This window comes from Centropristis striata, chromosome 11 (genome assembly GCF_030273125.1).
Source record: "Centropristis striata isolate RG_2023a ecotype Rhode Island chromosome 11, C.striata_1.0, whole genome shotgun sequence".
NCBI classification, from domain to species: Eukaryota; Metazoa; Chordata; class Actinopteri; order Perciformes; family Serranidae; genus Centropristis; species Centropristis striata.
In genome coordinates, this window is record NC_081527.1 from 13,204,281 (window position 1) to 13,220,573 (window position 16,293).

The window sequence follows — 16,293 nt, forward strand, 5'->3', positions numbered from 1 at the left end:
TGAAATTTGCAGCCTGGATCGCAGTTTTCAAATGTATTTTTTGACAGTTTTTTCTCTCCCTCTACACTCTGAGCGATGACATCACACTCTCACACGAACATTCCATGCAATACACACCCATTATAATCTCAGAATTTCTCCAAAAATGATCATGGTCATTGAATAGGGATTGTTAAAAAACTATATGACCTATCAAAATGTGGATTAATACACCAATACACAAGACTTGTATCTACTGTTTAAAGTTTAAATGGAGTCTCTAGGTGAAATCATGCTGGAGAAGTAGACATTTGAATATCTCCAATTATTGTTCTTTTTGTTTAATTTTTTCTTCTTCTTTTATTTTAAAAAAATCCATTCCATTCCAGAACTTTGTTTTTACAGTTCATTCTGTGCCTTTGATCACACATGACATCACACACACACACACACACACACACGACATCACACATGACGTCACACATGCTACACACATTTACAGTTCAAGATACATTTTTCTTACCAAACCAAATCTAACCTTGGACAGTAATTGATAAGGAACATCAGTTGATTTTTTTTGTTTACCCTTTTAACAGACATAATGCCTTTCCTAACTCTAGGTTTCCTTGTGGGTACTTTAGTTACAAAAACTGTAAGGGGACTTGAAGATAAATTCTTCGAACAAGGAGAGAGTGGAGAAGATGAAGAAACCACACCTGTTAACTCAGACCTGTCTGATTCGTCTGATTCCAGCACCTCATCATCAGAGGATAGCGCAGGTGGCAGCTCACCAGTGTGTGGTAAGAGGCTCTTTAAAACCAAAAACTCACAGAGACCAGATCCCTGTAGGAACATTTGTAGATTTTCAAATGATTTTAATAACTGTTGGATGAATGCAACACTACAAGCTACACTGAACCTTAAAGCTGTGCAGACCGAGTTAATACACCAACAGCCAAGTACTTTGATGCAATTATCAACAACACCAAGATTTGCAAGACTGTTTTTAGCAGCCCTCCACAACCCAGGGAGGACTTTCACTAAAAACCAAATCCATAGGGTTTTGAAAGAATTAAGTAACAAAGTACCTCAGTTGCTTATGTCAGAGCACAATGATGTACTTGATTTAGTAGAACCTTTATTCTCCTGGTTAAAGCAGTGTGGGGTGGAAACAACTATTCAGGTAGAGGAAAAAAGCAGATGTGAAGAATGCCAAAACACCTCAGATGGATCCTTGTTCCATGGCAGTGTCTACTTTTTATCACCGCTAAGACAAAAGAGCTCGGTTTTGTCTCTTCTCCAACATGGTATCAATCACAGCAAAAAAGAACAGTGTAAGACATGTGGATCCACAGCAAAGAGGGAAACTGTTTGGAATGTCCCTGCCATTTTAACTCTTTATTTGAATCGAGTGACAGATAACGGATTGATAATCCGAGACAGTGTGATTCCAGATAACTACATAGACATTCCAATAGGAGAACACCAAACGCAGAGATACTCCCTGTCCTCTGTCATCTGTCACACAGGCTCCTACGCATCCAGCGGACACATCTGGTCATATTTGTATTCTGATGGCTTTACCATCAGGGCTGATGATACACACATATCAGTCATAAAAAGAGGCAATCCAGCTGACATACACCATCATGGGGTCCTTTACCTCTATGAAAAGCTGCAAACGCCCACATGAGTCAGTCAGGAGGATGTCTGGAGTTTGTACATGTTCTCTTCATTTCTAGTGGGTTTACTCCGGGTGCTCCAGTTTCCTCCCACAGTACAAAAACATTCACTATACTACTCCCTAAATTATTTATTTATTTATTTATTTATTTTTACAGTTATACATATATTTAAATAAAATGTATAATTTCTGCTGTGGTCAAACAAACTAAACAGTTTCCCATTGACGAAAGAAGGCATGGCATGAAAAATAGATCCTACAACACTAGATGTCTATCTGATAGTGCTAAGTTCAAGGAAGTAATTCCACCTGTCTTTAACTCTTTGTCGTGCTCCAACATAATAGAGGACTATGTTAACTTCAGTCCCTCCCTAATTGATAATTTTGTCGACAGTACTGCAGATTCACTGCGAACGACGCTAGATTTTATTGCCCCACTAAAAAGGAAATAGCGTTCAACTAAGGTGGTTGAATTTCTTTTAACCTGGCAGGACAGTCTTAAAGCATATAAGAAAAACCTCCCTAAAGCCAGATCAGCTTATTATTCGTCATTAATTGAGAAAAATAAGAACAACCCAAGATTTCTCTTCAGCACTGTAGCCAGGCTGACAGAGAGTCACAGCTCTATTGAACCATGTATTCCTATAGCCCTCACTAGTAATGATTTTATGAGCTTTTTTCAACAAGAAAATTATAACTATTAGAAATAAAATTCAATACCTCCTGCCATTAACTAGTACTGAGTCATCTTAAACCCTGGAGCCTTAGAAACGGGTACAAACCCTGATAAATATTTAGATCGCTTCGCTCCCATCACTTTCCAAAAAATAACCTCAATGATTTCTTCATCTAAACCGTCAACCTGTCTCCTAGACCCCATACCAACAAGGCTGCTTAAAGAGGTTCTACCTTTAACTGGTACTCATTTCTTAGATGCAATCAACCTGTCATTATTAACAGGATATGTGCCACAATCCTTTAAAGTAGCTGTAATTAAACCTCTTCTCAAAAAGGTAAATTTAGATCCTACCGTTTTAGCAAACTATAGACCAATATCTAACCTCCCCTTCATCTCTAAGGTCCTGGAGAGAGCAGTTGCAAATCAGCTTTGTGATTTTCTACAACACAATAGTTCCAACTTCCAGTCAGGATTTAGAACTCATCATAGCACAGAAACAGCATTGGTAAAAATTACAAATGACCTTCGGGCAAAGGACTTATCTCTGTCCTTGTCTTGCTAGATCTGAGTGCTGCATTTGATACAATTGACCATCGTATCCTATTACAGAGACTGGAACATGAAATTGGCATTAGAGGAACGGCACTGGGCTGGTTTAAATCGTACTTATTAGACCGTTTCCAGTTTGTTCATGTGAACAATGAATCCTCCATGCGCACTGATGTTAACCACGGTGTTCCACAGGGTTCTGTGCTTGGACCAATTTTATTCATCCTTTATATATTATATAATTAGAAAACATTCCATTAACTTTCATTGTTATGCTGATGACACTCAGTTATATATATATATCAAGCCAGGTGAAACTGATCAGCTAGCCTAACTTAATGCATGCCTTAAAGACATAAAAACCTGGATGGTCCACAACTTCCTAATGTTAAACCTGACCTCCAATACCACTATAAGAAATCTTGGAGTTATCTTTGATCAGGATCTGTCATTTAACTCCCATATAAAACAAGCTTCAAGGACTGCATTTTTTTTTACCTATGTAATGTTACAAAAATTAGATTAGACACATCCTGTCTTAAAAGGATGCAGAAAAATTAGTACATGCTTATGTTACTTCAAGGTTAGATTACTGTAATTCCTTACTGTCAGGCTGCTCCAATAAATCCCTAAAAACTCTTCAGTTAGTCCAAAATGCTGTGGCTTGTGTACTGACAAGAACCAAGAAAAGCGATCATATTTCTCCTGTTTTAGCTTCGCTGCACTGGCTCCCTGCAAAATCCGGAATTGAGTTTAAAATCCTTCTTCTTACTTACAAAGCTCTAAATGGTCAGGTACCATCATATCTTATAGACCTCATAGTGCCATATTACCCTTCAAGAGCACTACGTTCCCAAAATTCTACGTTACTTGTGGTTCCTAAAGTCCTTAAAACTAGATTGGGAGCAAGAGCCTTCAGTTATCAAGCTCCTCTCTTGTGGAATCATCTCCCAGTCTCAGTACGGGAGGCAGACACCCTGTCTTTATTCAAGAGTAAACTTAAAACTTTCCTCCTTGACAAAGCCTATAGTTAAGGCTGTCTGAGGCCTGCCTTGGACCAGCCCCTAGTTATGCCGCTATAGGCCCAATGTGCGGGGGGACACGATACATCGGGCCCCTCTTTTCTTCTCTCTCTCTGATGTCCCAATAATAACATGTCATAAGCTTTTATTTTCCCAGAGTACTTGCACTTTTCTTTGCTCTCTCTTTCACAGAGTGTCGAGCTGTGGTCCTGCTTGGCATCACTCCTGCTGGTCTCACTGCCGTGGATCTGGTTCGGCCCCAGATGGGAATGCTCCTCTCCTGGTCCACTCTACACTCACCATCACTACTGGCCAATGGTGGCGCTTCATCACCTGCTGCTGTGCCCCTCCCAGAACTCCTGCTCCTCTCTGTCTCTCTCCCTTTCAACCGTCTCTCTCTACCCCCCCCCCCCCCCCCCCCCTCTTTTTCTTTTTCCCCTGCTAAAAGGGTTTTTTGAGGAGTTTTTCCCTGGCCAATGTGAGGTTCAGAGGGTGTCGTACCATGTACAGTCTGTGAAGCCCATTGAGGGAAATCTGTGATTTGTGATTTTGGGCTAGATAAATTAAATTGATTTGATTTGATTTAGGTCTACATAATTGATTTACATAAGAGTGACATGAGCGTGTCATAAACATGACATGGGATGTGTCATGAACATTAATGACACTTTGAAGTAACATTAATGCTCATGATACTTGTCATGTCATGTTTCTGACAGGCTTGTGTGACTCTTATGTAGACACCTTCAAAATAAAGTGTTACCATATCTTGCTTAAGTCACAAAGGCATGTTAAAAAAATTGCAGAAGTCATTTATTTCACTTAAGTTACATAATTTACACACAGTGTTATTACTATGCCAAAAGCCATCCTTTGTTACATCCTTTTTGAGTGAAATTATAAATAAGTGTCATATGTTACACTTTTGGTGAAGTTTTTTGTGTTTCCTGCAAAACTTGAAAAAGTGAGTTAGCCGATTATTTTAACAGGGTGGCGTAATAAAAAAAAAAAAAAAAAAAAAACAAGGACAAAAGAGAACAACACAAAAGGCATCCCTTTTTTTAAGTAATGCATGTGGCTTGGAGCGTGCAGGAGCCTGTATTTCGATGATTTTAATCAGATTATGAATGAAAACGTTTGTAGTATTAGTCTGTGGGAGTCATGCATCACGTGACTACCGCACCACGTGACCTGTCTGTCATACGTCTCCATGGCGGCGCCCTGTGCTGTAGGACTCACAACAAGAGCAGGTACAGAAACACTGTCCACACTTAGGAGACAGCGAGCCTTAACGGCATTTCGGACCACAAACAACTTATTCAACAAATACATTTAAACCTGACACCTCTGTTGGTTTGTTAGAAAGACGCGGTGTTTTTGCTAACTGTTGTTAGCTTGCTGCAACGTAAAGCTAACACGTGTACCCTCGGGTCTATTTATGGACTGATTTTATATCCCACAGTGGCAAAATATTAGAATAATTTCTGAATGTAATGCAGTCCAATACAACACTCACTATGGCCCCAGTGCTGAAAGATCATAGACCTCATAAAATCCAGCATAGACTATGGCAGAACAGTTGTTGAGTTGAATTGTAGTTACATTTTATTTTACAGGTGTTACTCATAAACTGCCATTGAGTCTATGTTCATATGATTTTAACTTCACTCTTGTGAACCGTTTATTAATAAGTTTGCCTCTAAGTTCCTAGATACCAATCAGCACTCCTCTGCTGTAATAAAATAACACTAGCCCCAGGTTTGCATTACTGACTAAGGTCATACACCTTAAGATGTGCAGTAAGGCCTATTTTTAGTTAAAAGCAGACTAGCTGTTTCCCCTGCTGTAGTCCTTATGCCATAATAATAATAATAATAATAATAATAATAAATTGGATTTTTAAAGTGCCTTTAAAAGGTACTCAAAGTTGCTTAACACAACATAGTTGAGACACACACAAACACAAAATGCAGAAAAAAACAAAACAGATGAGATGAGCAATTATGAGTTCAGGTCTTGTAAGCTATCTTGAAAAGGTTTTGAGTTGATTTTTGAAGGCGTGGAGTGAGTCTGAATTGCGGATGTGAGTAGGGAGGGAGGTCCGGAGGGTTGGGGCAGTGGTGGAGAGGCTCTGTCGCCAACCGTGCGGTGCTTGGTCCTGGTGATGGGGGTGATGTCATTTTGTAGGCTGGTGGTATTTCCCACTGGTGTTTGGATTATTTCAAAAATGTGACAAACAAGGGTTTATGATACTTCAGTGTCTTATTCAGGAAGGTAATCTTCACAAATCCAGACCACTTTTTATGATTTTTGAAGCATAAATGCAATTTCCAGAGGTAAAAAGATTTCATTAGACTATAGATTTAAGACGCATAAAACAAAATGTAAAAATCTCTTCGGCTTGTGATAAGATCCTTCAAAACACATTTTGCGCAAGTCCAAGCAAGAAGACTATCTCTGCTGTAGCCTCTATAAACAGGAAATGACATATCACTGTTGCTGTGTTGTTTTGTGAAATATTTTTGCGTTTATTGAAATATTTTTGCCTTTATTATAATGTTTTTGCATTTATTGAAATGGTTTTGCGATTCATTGAATATTTTTGCATTTAGTTAAATGTTCTTGTGTTTCATAAAATATTTGGATGTTTTTCAAAATATTTTGCAGTTGACCTTCAGAGTCACCGTAGAAAACAGTATTGGTAATGAAAACATACATCACAATGTAATGCTTGTAGCCTTCACCTTGTAGTGACATACATTATTCTTTATTTTGTTCCCATATCCCATTGTTTGCTACTATTGGATAGTGAAAGGGGGACTGCATGACTCAAACTGGGAACGATGGCATTACAAAGAGTCTTAAACCTCTATGACATCCCATATAGGTCACATTTTTGTTTGTTTCTCTTTTCTTCAGGACTTCGTGGCTTCCTTGGGGGAGTTTGTTGTTTAAGAAGCTGCGGCCCCCCTACAGCCCTACTTTGTCAGCAAAATCGCCGCTTCTTCTGGAGGAAGTGGAAAACTACTCACAATGTAGTTCGCCCAGAAACTGTTAGGCCTGCCTATGCAGTACCAAAGGTACAGTACCTTGTGTGTTTTTAGTCTTGCTCAGGCAAATCAGCTTCAACTAAACATGATTTTATATTAGTGTTTGATCTCTATCTCTAAATAATTACTCTGTAATTACAACAATATGACACACCCTTTATATGCTGTCCTTCCTCTCTGACTGTAGCACATTGTGCGGCCTGACTATGTAGGAACTAAAAAGGTCCCAGAATGGCCAGACTACATAGAGATCAAAGACAAAGAGCAGATCGAAGGTCTTACCAGAGCATGCCAGTTAGCCAGACGGGTACTGCTGTTAGCTGGACGCTGTCTGAGGGTAAGCACCTAATGACTGCAAGTAATGTTTGTGTTTCTGTGTCATCAGAAACAACAAAACAATCTTCACCTGTTTCTTCCAGGTGGGTATGACAACAGATGAAATAGACTTCATTGTGCACCAGGAGACAATCAGGCATGATGCCTACCCTTCCCCTCTCAGATACGGGGGCTTCCCCAAGTCAGTCTGTACGTCTGTGAACAACTTGGTCTGCCATGGCATACCTGACAGGTAAACAGGCAATCTCTCATAACATTTAGATGAGGGGTGTCAAAAAAAGAAGAAAAAAAGTTTTGTTCTGCTCCCTTTAATTTAAGGCACTATCATAATTTATGAGTGTTAAGCATGGTGTGCTGTACATTATATGAATTGTGTTGTAATTCAACTAGTGGGCCAAATATCGTTATATTTAAAATAACTCACGAGCCATATACACTCCTCAAAAAAAGTTTGGAAACCTTATTTCGGTCACTTATTTTAAGAGTGAATACAAACAGGAGCGTGTGCATTTTGGCACATTTTTTGGACCCTAACGTTAAGCTGTGTTGCTCATTCCACGAATGCAGGATCCTTACAAGTTGTACCTCATTGTAAATGTGACTGATCAGGTTTTCCAACGATATAAAATACTAATTGGTATTAATAAAGAGAAGAAAGAATTGACTGAAATAATGTTTCCAAACTTTTTTTGTTGGTCAAGACAGGAGGAGAGTGTGTCATTGTAGTAGTTGACAAGGTTAGTAAAATGTAAAAGTTGTACATTATTGGAAAAATGACAGGGACTTACCATACATTTTTCTATTTTTGTGTCCTGCAGTCGGCCACTTCAAGACGGAGATATCATCAACGTTGATGTCACTGTGAGTTGATACCTCAACAGACACTCACACACACACACACACACACACACACACACACACACACACACAAAAAGGCTCAAAGCTGTTACTGCTACTGTTACCAGTCAGATCTACACTGCTCATCACTGACTTCTCCCTATTCATTACAGGTGTATTTGGATGGTTACCATGGTGACACCTCTGAAACCTTCTTGATTGGCCAGGTGGATGAGGTCGGGCAGCGACTGGTAGATACTGCCAGGCGCTGTCGAGATGAGGCCATCTCTGCCTGCAAGCCGGGTGCACAGCTCTGTGTTATAGGAAACACTATCAGGTACACAAACAGAAACACACATACATGATGTGTACACTTGTGTGCAATACCATATAATCACATTTTAAGTCCTCAGAGATCTGGGGGACCACCAGTAATCTCAGCCTGACATCACTGTTTTAAAGGCAGCATGAAATATTAGTATGATATGAAATTAGCTGAGTTGATACCAACCATGTTGTGCGAAGTTATGATTGAAGTTTTGGCAAGGGAAAAACTGGCATGGCCATTTTCAAAGGGGTCCCTTGACCTCTGACCTCAAGATAACCCAAACAATTGGTTTATGCTTGGTCTCTAAGGGCTATAATGTTAACCAATATTTTTCTTTATATTTTCTTCTGGCAGTGAAATTGCCAACAATAGTGGCTTCCAAGTGTGTCCTTATTTCATTGGACATGGAATAGGTTCCCACTTTCATTGCCATCCTGAGATCTGGCACCATGGTAAGCAGAACCTTTAACAGTAACATCTGCTCTTGTGTGTATAACATGTGTGTTTGTGTTTATGTAACTATGCATTTGCCAATACCTTCTGTGGGATTGTATATAATACACACTGACCATTTTCACAAGACAAGACTAGTTAGTTTATGTGGCGAACTGAATTGGGGAAAATAAAAAGTAATATAAAAACCAAGCCCATGTTGCCAAAATGTCTTTTTGTATTGAATAGAATAATCTATTTCTATTTATTTTTGTATTTATTTTTCAGCAAATGACAATGACATGACTATGGATGAAGGGATGTCTTTCACAATAGGCAAGTTAGCTTCTTTATTTTTTTGTGTGTGTGCACATTAATATACCTCTGTGTATAAGAGTGGGGCTGATAGTGTCCTTTAAATTGTAGAGCCCATACTGATGGAGGGGTCTGCAGAGTTTAGAATCCTGAAGGATAAGTGGACCGCAGTGTCTGCAGATGATAAAAGGTATGTGATGGACAAACAGAAATGTTTTGGCTGTGTGATTGTGAGCAACACACTTTTTTCCTAAGTTAATGGTTTCAAATGTGGCTTCATTAGAGCATGTAAACGCCATAAAATAGTAACATTGACTTACATAAAAATGTTACTTTGTTTGTAAAAATTGTACACCTATTTGTTTGTGGATTTCCACCAAATGAGATACAATGTAGATGTAACTAATGTAGTTTTAGATGTACTGTAAGGCCTATTAGCTGCCTTTTTTAATGCATGTAAAAACATCACAATTCCTAAATTTTTTTAAGTCTTAGATAACCACAGACATAATTTCAGGTCTCTAACAAAAACCCACTGAAAAAGCCCACTTCAAGATGAGGAAATGCTAACTTATTTCTGCAGCACTATTTAAGTAAAAGCAAACAAGTATAAATATTAATATTATATTAATATAATAATATTATATTAATATATATTAAGTCCTCACATGTATTGTGTTTTCTTATTTGACATTTGTGCAGGACGGCTCAGTTTGAACACACTGTGGTCATCACATCTGACGGAGTTGATATTCTCACCAAACTGCCAGAAGAGAGCAACCTGTGACCCGAAGGGCTCAAACTGCTGAACCTCACATCGACTGTCAGAAATATGTTTACCTCAAAAAAGGATTGAACTACCTGAGACAATAAAACACTCTCACAAGAACTTGAATGATGATTCCCCTGGACATGTTTAAACCAGGTGTGTCATTTCTACCTGTAAAGTGTATAAATGTTCGTATTTTGCTTTTAATTATGAGCTCGGTATTAAACCTACAGTTACTGTATATTCAGTTTGACTGGGGTGTTTTTTCTCATACTTGATTGGAGCATAGAAAAAGTCTCTGCTTGTGCATCATCCTAATGTGCATGTGTGTCATCGTTTATGACAGCTAGATAGTTCTGGGCCCTATGATTTGTGACAAATGAGAGGGGCCTGTACCATTTAAATGGGAGCAACAAGAGGATTTTAGAAATGCCAAGGACATGAGTCCAAATTCCCCAACCACTACCACTACCTGCTACATTAAATTACAGCCATCAGCTAAACACTAAACGTTTCTTGTTATTTCATCTCTAATGTCGTTCAATTATATTTTCTTTGATAATTACCTCACTTCATTTCATCATTGTCTTCTTATTGTCAAAGCATTCTCCACACTGCAAGATGTGTTCTTGTCTCATATGTAATCATTTATTTATTAGTTTATTTGTCAGGGACAATAAGACAAAACATTGAAAAATGAAGCTAATGTATTGTATGTATGTATAGGGATTTCTAGCTGATGCTAATTTGTGATGCTAATTTGTGACCCCTGTCCCTGCTTAGGCTTTCCTGCATAAAAGGCAACCACATCATCATTACTAACCTTCTGAATAATTAAATACTAACTCCATATCATAGATATCTTGTCAGTTGGCTGAGTGAATGTGAATGTGTCGCTCGGTAGGTTATGTACTGTGTTGTCAAATGTCGCCAGTAGATGGCAGCACACACTAAATTGCTTCTCACTTTCACTCCCGATGGGCAGCGGCTCAGCACACCACATCTCACCAACTCTAATTTGTTTATGGCCCAAAACCATAATCAAGGGGACAGCACTGTAAAATTAGTCTAAACCAAGTATCAATAGTATGCTTTAAGATTGTGAATTTCACCCACAGCTTTATTCTTTAGTTCTAGTTTCCAATTCCACTATATGGTCTATATTTTTTGACCACAAGTGGATTTCATAAGGAAAAATAAAATGTGATCAGAAGGGACAAGGTTCTTTCTCTCTTTACCTCCTCAGTAACATTCTAGCAGATTGTCTGACATTTCTCCATATGATTAGAGCTCAAACAACAGGGTGGTTCACTATAAAACTCCTTGGAAAAATATGTGACACCATCCAATGGTTTATGGATGATGAGGGCTGAAGAGCTCATGTTTCTAAAACAGTATAAAATTGTAAAGAAAAATCTTCTATATCTTCTATTAAATCTATACGTAGATGATTATGAAATAGGTTTTTAATAGGGAATTTCTCGATGTTAAGTAAGTTAGATTACACTGAGATTAAAAGCTTATTTTACAAAATGATCAAGTCTGCAAAGAGTTAATCTGTCCACAGTGCTTTGAAATGTAAACTTGAGGTTTTTGTAATGATAATTCTTAACGTGTCTGTAACTGTGGAGAGTGCGGTGAAGTGAAGATGCTTAAGAGGAAAAAAATACATAGGCGGAGAAACTGGATTCCAGCCTACTGGGTGTGTTTTTTTACTTCCTGCCAATATACTCTGACTGTGTGTGTGTGTGTGTGTGTGTGTGTGTGTGGGGGGGGGGTTGTGCTCATGCCAGTGCCAGTTTGTGGGTGGGGCAGGAAGGATTAGACAAATAAAGGTGGATCAGCTTATCAGGAGTCTGGTCATGCCCAGCCAGGAAATGATTCATAGATTATAATTTTATTAGACGGAAGAAATATGATGATAAAGATTACTCATACACTTATTCAGCTTTTATTAAACTAAAGAGTAAAGAAATACCTCCAAAAATACTGAATTAATTTTGTGTGTGCGTGCGTGCCTGAGAGAGAGAGCTTCCAGTGAATCAGGACAGGAGTCGTGTAAACAATTCTTAATGCACTCTCACCAGCATGTGATTCATTAAATTTGAAACACAATAATCTGAAAATATTCAAAAGGGTGTGTCAGTTTAAAGGAGAGAAAGTACAAAGACTTAAAGCTAGATATTAGGGGGAGTAACAGAGGGTAAGAGAGTAAGACTTAGGGAGGAGCAGGGAGTGGCAGGGTGAGGTGTTGGATTCTGGTCATGAATTCTCTCCTGTCTCTCGTTCCTTTCCTGCATGTTGGGACTCATTCCTGCTCTCTCCTCTCACTCTGCAGATCTGCTGTGAATCATCGCTTGCTCTTTGGTATTCAATCTTGAAATAACACATCCATACATTTAAAAAATGGTATATGCTTCTTTTGCTTATGATTGATACCTTGTGATTTAATAGGAGGGTATGTTTTTGTTTGGCTCTTAGTTAACAGGGTTTCTTATACTCGGGTGAAATTTGGTGAAAAGTTAGTCAATGAGCCATAAGAAAATGTTTCAGTTTTTTGGTATGAATACTGCCATCATGGGAAAACTTAAGTTTTGCCGACATTTTGTTTTTATTGCAAAACTCCTTTTTCACTTTGCATTCCTAAACTATTGATATACCACATTTGCTGAATAACACATTTGGATGAGCCACAAACATTTCCTTTTGATAGTTTGATTTATCAACAATGCACAATGATATTTAAGTGCAGCCGAAGGTGAAATCAGGGCTTTTACCCAAATCAGATTTGAAGGAATCCAAGGTGAAAGAGAATTTGTTTGAACAAATACAAACTTTTATGTCATCAGAATGTTGTCTAGATAGGAGAGACAGATGGGCCTATACAAACATGTAGTGAGAGCGCACATGCAGCAAGATGTGCTGCACATAATTAATATACATTTTGAATTTTGACACATCTTCACAAATCCATCAGTTAAAATTATAGTGATTTATAGGAGTGTGTATTGATGTACATGTATTTACTGTCTAGTGTGTTCAGTTGTTCAACAACTACTGAATGAGCAGATTAATGTGTTATGTTTCTCCCACGATCCTGCATTCTAGGTGTGCATACACACATCACTGTATGTGTCTGAGACTGAGACTGTGATATATCACACTTACCTGAGATCTCACTGAGGAGCTCCACGGGAATTCTTGGTTTCCTTGGTGACCTGTAAAATTGTGGTAAAGTGAGGTATCATTTTCAGACTTGTGGAGGCAGCTCTCTCTGACACTCATGCATAGATGGCATGTCCTGAAGGCCAAACAAAAACAGTTGAGGTTGCTCATTGGAATCAAACTGTGCCGGGACATGTATTTTCAGGGTGATGCTGAATGAGTAAACACTTTTGGTCACCGGCAACCCAGCTTCATAGAGACACACCTTCTCTTTGTGAGCATGAAAGCAGGGGTTGCGTACTGTGTCTCTTGTGTAGACTGTATGTATGAAGTGGACATACCCACTGTGATGTCCACCCTTAATTTGTGTCCAACTGTTTTGAAGCCTTGAATTTGGTATTTTTGCCATTGGCAAACATATTTGGACATGAGGTTGGAGCTTAGTTAGCAGCTATAACTGGGTGGGTAGCTAGCTTTGCTTAGTAACAATGAACAGCTAGCTGACTTTTTAGATTTAACAAGACATTTTTAGATGACCAAAATGTGACAGTTAACATTCATGAACTGAAATCACACTGTGAAAGGGCCAAAGTTTTAAGATAACATAAAACATTCTGAAACTAGTGATTAAGATCATAAACTCACAAGGAAAATGTTTACCGAAGTGATAAATCAAGAGAGAAGTAGGGTAATTTTCTTATAATTTGCAGTTTTAAGGCACATCTGCATTGGTTTCACTTTACAGAGGCAGAGGCTGCTGCTTGGTCTCTAGTAATGTATTCAGGCTATTATTGGAAATCTTAGTTTTTAGTTTAATTGCCTTTATTTGTAATCATTTATGTCCCATAACTTTGCCTCTTTATGTTGTGTATTATGCAATTCTCCAGTCTCTTTTTTATGAACCAAACTGTGAGTGTAAGGCTACAGAAATGCTAGTAGCTAAATGAACCATGATACTTTGAAGTAAATGCTAATGACAGCACACTAAAATGTTCACAGTGACAGTGCTAACATAGTTTACTGATGTTAAGCAGGTCGAATTAGGCCACATGGAGTATATGTGTGTCATAAGTTACATTTAATCTGCAAGAATGTATTTGTGCGTGTGGCAGAAGAAGACAGCTGTAAACTGGAGTCACCAGACTGGAGGGAGGGATCCCTCTTGATTGACACTTACAAGGCGGAAAACTTTCTCTTTTGACCTCTTCACTCCTTCACTGCAAGGAATGCTTTTTTGTCTTTTTAACACAGGGGAAATATTTTTGGAGGAGTGATCTGGTGCTCCCAGACCACAGATAAGCAGCTTTCCACGCGTCCCAGTATTTAGCCTTGATTCCTGGGTGTATCTCTTTGGCTTCTGTGTGTCTCTTTGTTCCTTTCACGCCCTTCCTGTGTCCAAACAACCAAAGCAGGCTGTCAAATAAGGGCAGGGGTGCTGTGTGTTGTGTATGTGGATGGTATGCATCGCCCGAGGCAGCTCTAAAAGGTCTCTGATAAATGCTAGCTGAGATTCACACACACACACACACACACACACACTGAAGCTCTCACTGCCCTGCACAATGCCCTCTCTTACAGTATTTGGACCAGAGGAAAACCGGTTTTACAGCTCAGAGCAATACCCTTTTAGCTGTGTGTGTGTGTGTGTGTGTGTGTGTGTGTGTGTGTGTGCGTGTGTGTGCGTGTGTACAGGCCTCAAAGGGAGGTGGAGAGACATTCGCTGAGGGTCAGATAAGCTTGAAAGAAGAGTGTTTCATTTCTTTATTCCTCTGATAAATTTCCCCTAATTTTTCTTTGATCTATTTCAGACAAAAACAAAGACTTACTGACTGAGACAGTAATATTGATATTATTGTCACTGATAGACAACACTATCATATGATATATGTGATAATTGTAGACTGTCCTGTCATGATGAGTTGACAGAGAAGGACTGAAGCACATCACATTTACACCACATCACTTTCCTGCTTTGACTATGCTCCTTCTTACACAGCAAAGATATTTTCAACAATAGCAACTGAGCTCTGTGTGTGTGTGTGTGTGTGTGTGTGTGTATGTATGTGTTTTATGTGTGAGTGTGTTTGAATGTACAGTAGAGTGCAGTGGACGAAAACAGAGGGAAGGAAGTTCTCTCCATGGAGCCAAAAGGAATGGTGGAATGGTGGAGGAATTTCTAAAACAATCCGCACAAGTTCGAAGGTCTCCCCCAGAATCCTCAAAGTGCCATTAACACAGCTCAGTGTGTGTGTGTGTGTGTGTGTGTGTGTGTGTGTGAGAGAGAGAGAGAGAGAGAGAGCGAGAGTGTGAATTAACAATTAGTTCCACCTAATAATATATAGCTCTCTCTGGCTGCCAAAGCAAGACATTATGGTGGTAACCGTTTTGTGGTGCTGCCAGCTTTGAGTTATGGACAAGGATACTGTTTGTGTGTGTGTGTGTGTGTGTGTGTGTGTGTGTGTGTGTGTGTGTGTGTGTGTGTGTGTGTGTGTGTGTGTGTGTGTGTGTTTGTGTCTTTGCCTACATTACCTACACCTACTTTGCCTACATCAAAGTGTTAGATTTATTGTGGATAGGGATTCACACCTCATATCATCATAATAACAAATGTTGTCAAGATTTTCCAGTCTGGATTAATTTAACAAAAATAGAAACCTGTGGGATAAAAGCTAAACAAAAACAGCAGACAAGCGTTTTAGTCTTCTTGTATTTCTTGAAGGTTGGCAATCAGGTTGTTTCAGCTCTTCCTGTGGTGCAGTCACAGTGTTTTATTGTTTGCCACTGAGCTGCTTTACAAGAGCAATTTGGACTTTTACTGTGTTTCTGGGTAGAACAATATTTACAACCCTGCCCATATTTTCCCAGCCTGTCCAGGGACGGTGCTCTAAACTTTATTATTGTTGCTTGGTCAACATAACATTTCTTTTTTTATCAAATATACTTTATAGTTTTACCGTTGTCTGAGCGATAAGGAGGCTGTGGTGGTGGTGGGAGTTTAAATGCAACTTCAGTGTTGCAGATACATGGAAAAAATTATAAAACAATACATTACTTCTAACTTAGGTGGAACTAGACACATTATCTTATTAGTGAAAGATTAATAATTATTATGTTTTATGAGCTAGGACAAACATCCACCAACTGAAGA

At 38.8% G+C, this 16,293-nt stretch overlaps 1 protein-coding gene across 2 annotated transcripts; it reads left to right on the top strand.

The window, feature by feature from the left end:
• The first annotated feature begins 5,111 nt into the window (after positions 1-5,111).
• Positions 5,112-10,100, top strand: metap1d (methionyl aminopeptidase type 1D (mitochondrial)). 2 transcript variants are annotated; one of them, XM_059344664.1, is made up of 10 exons: positions 5,112-5,163; positions 6,833-6,993; positions 7,151-7,300; positions 7,383-7,531; positions 8,118-8,160; positions 8,310-8,473; positions 8,819-8,916; positions 9,185-9,232; positions 9,323-9,401; positions 9,914-10,100. In XM_059344664.1, the coding sequence occupies exons 1-10, from the start codon at positions 5,124-5,126 to the stop codon at positions 9,996-9,998; spliced, it is 1,017 nt and encodes a 338-aa protein (XP_059200647.1). In that variant the 5' UTR covers positions 5,112-5,123; the 3' UTR covers positions 9,999-10,100. The 2 variants fall into 2 exon arrangements, with proteins under 2 accessions (XP_059200647.1, XP_059200646.1); XM_059344663.1 differs by lacking the exon at positions 5,112-5,163 and having other exon boundaries at positions 6,211-6,993.
• The last annotated feature ends 6,193 nt before the right edge of the window (positions 10,101-16,293 follow it).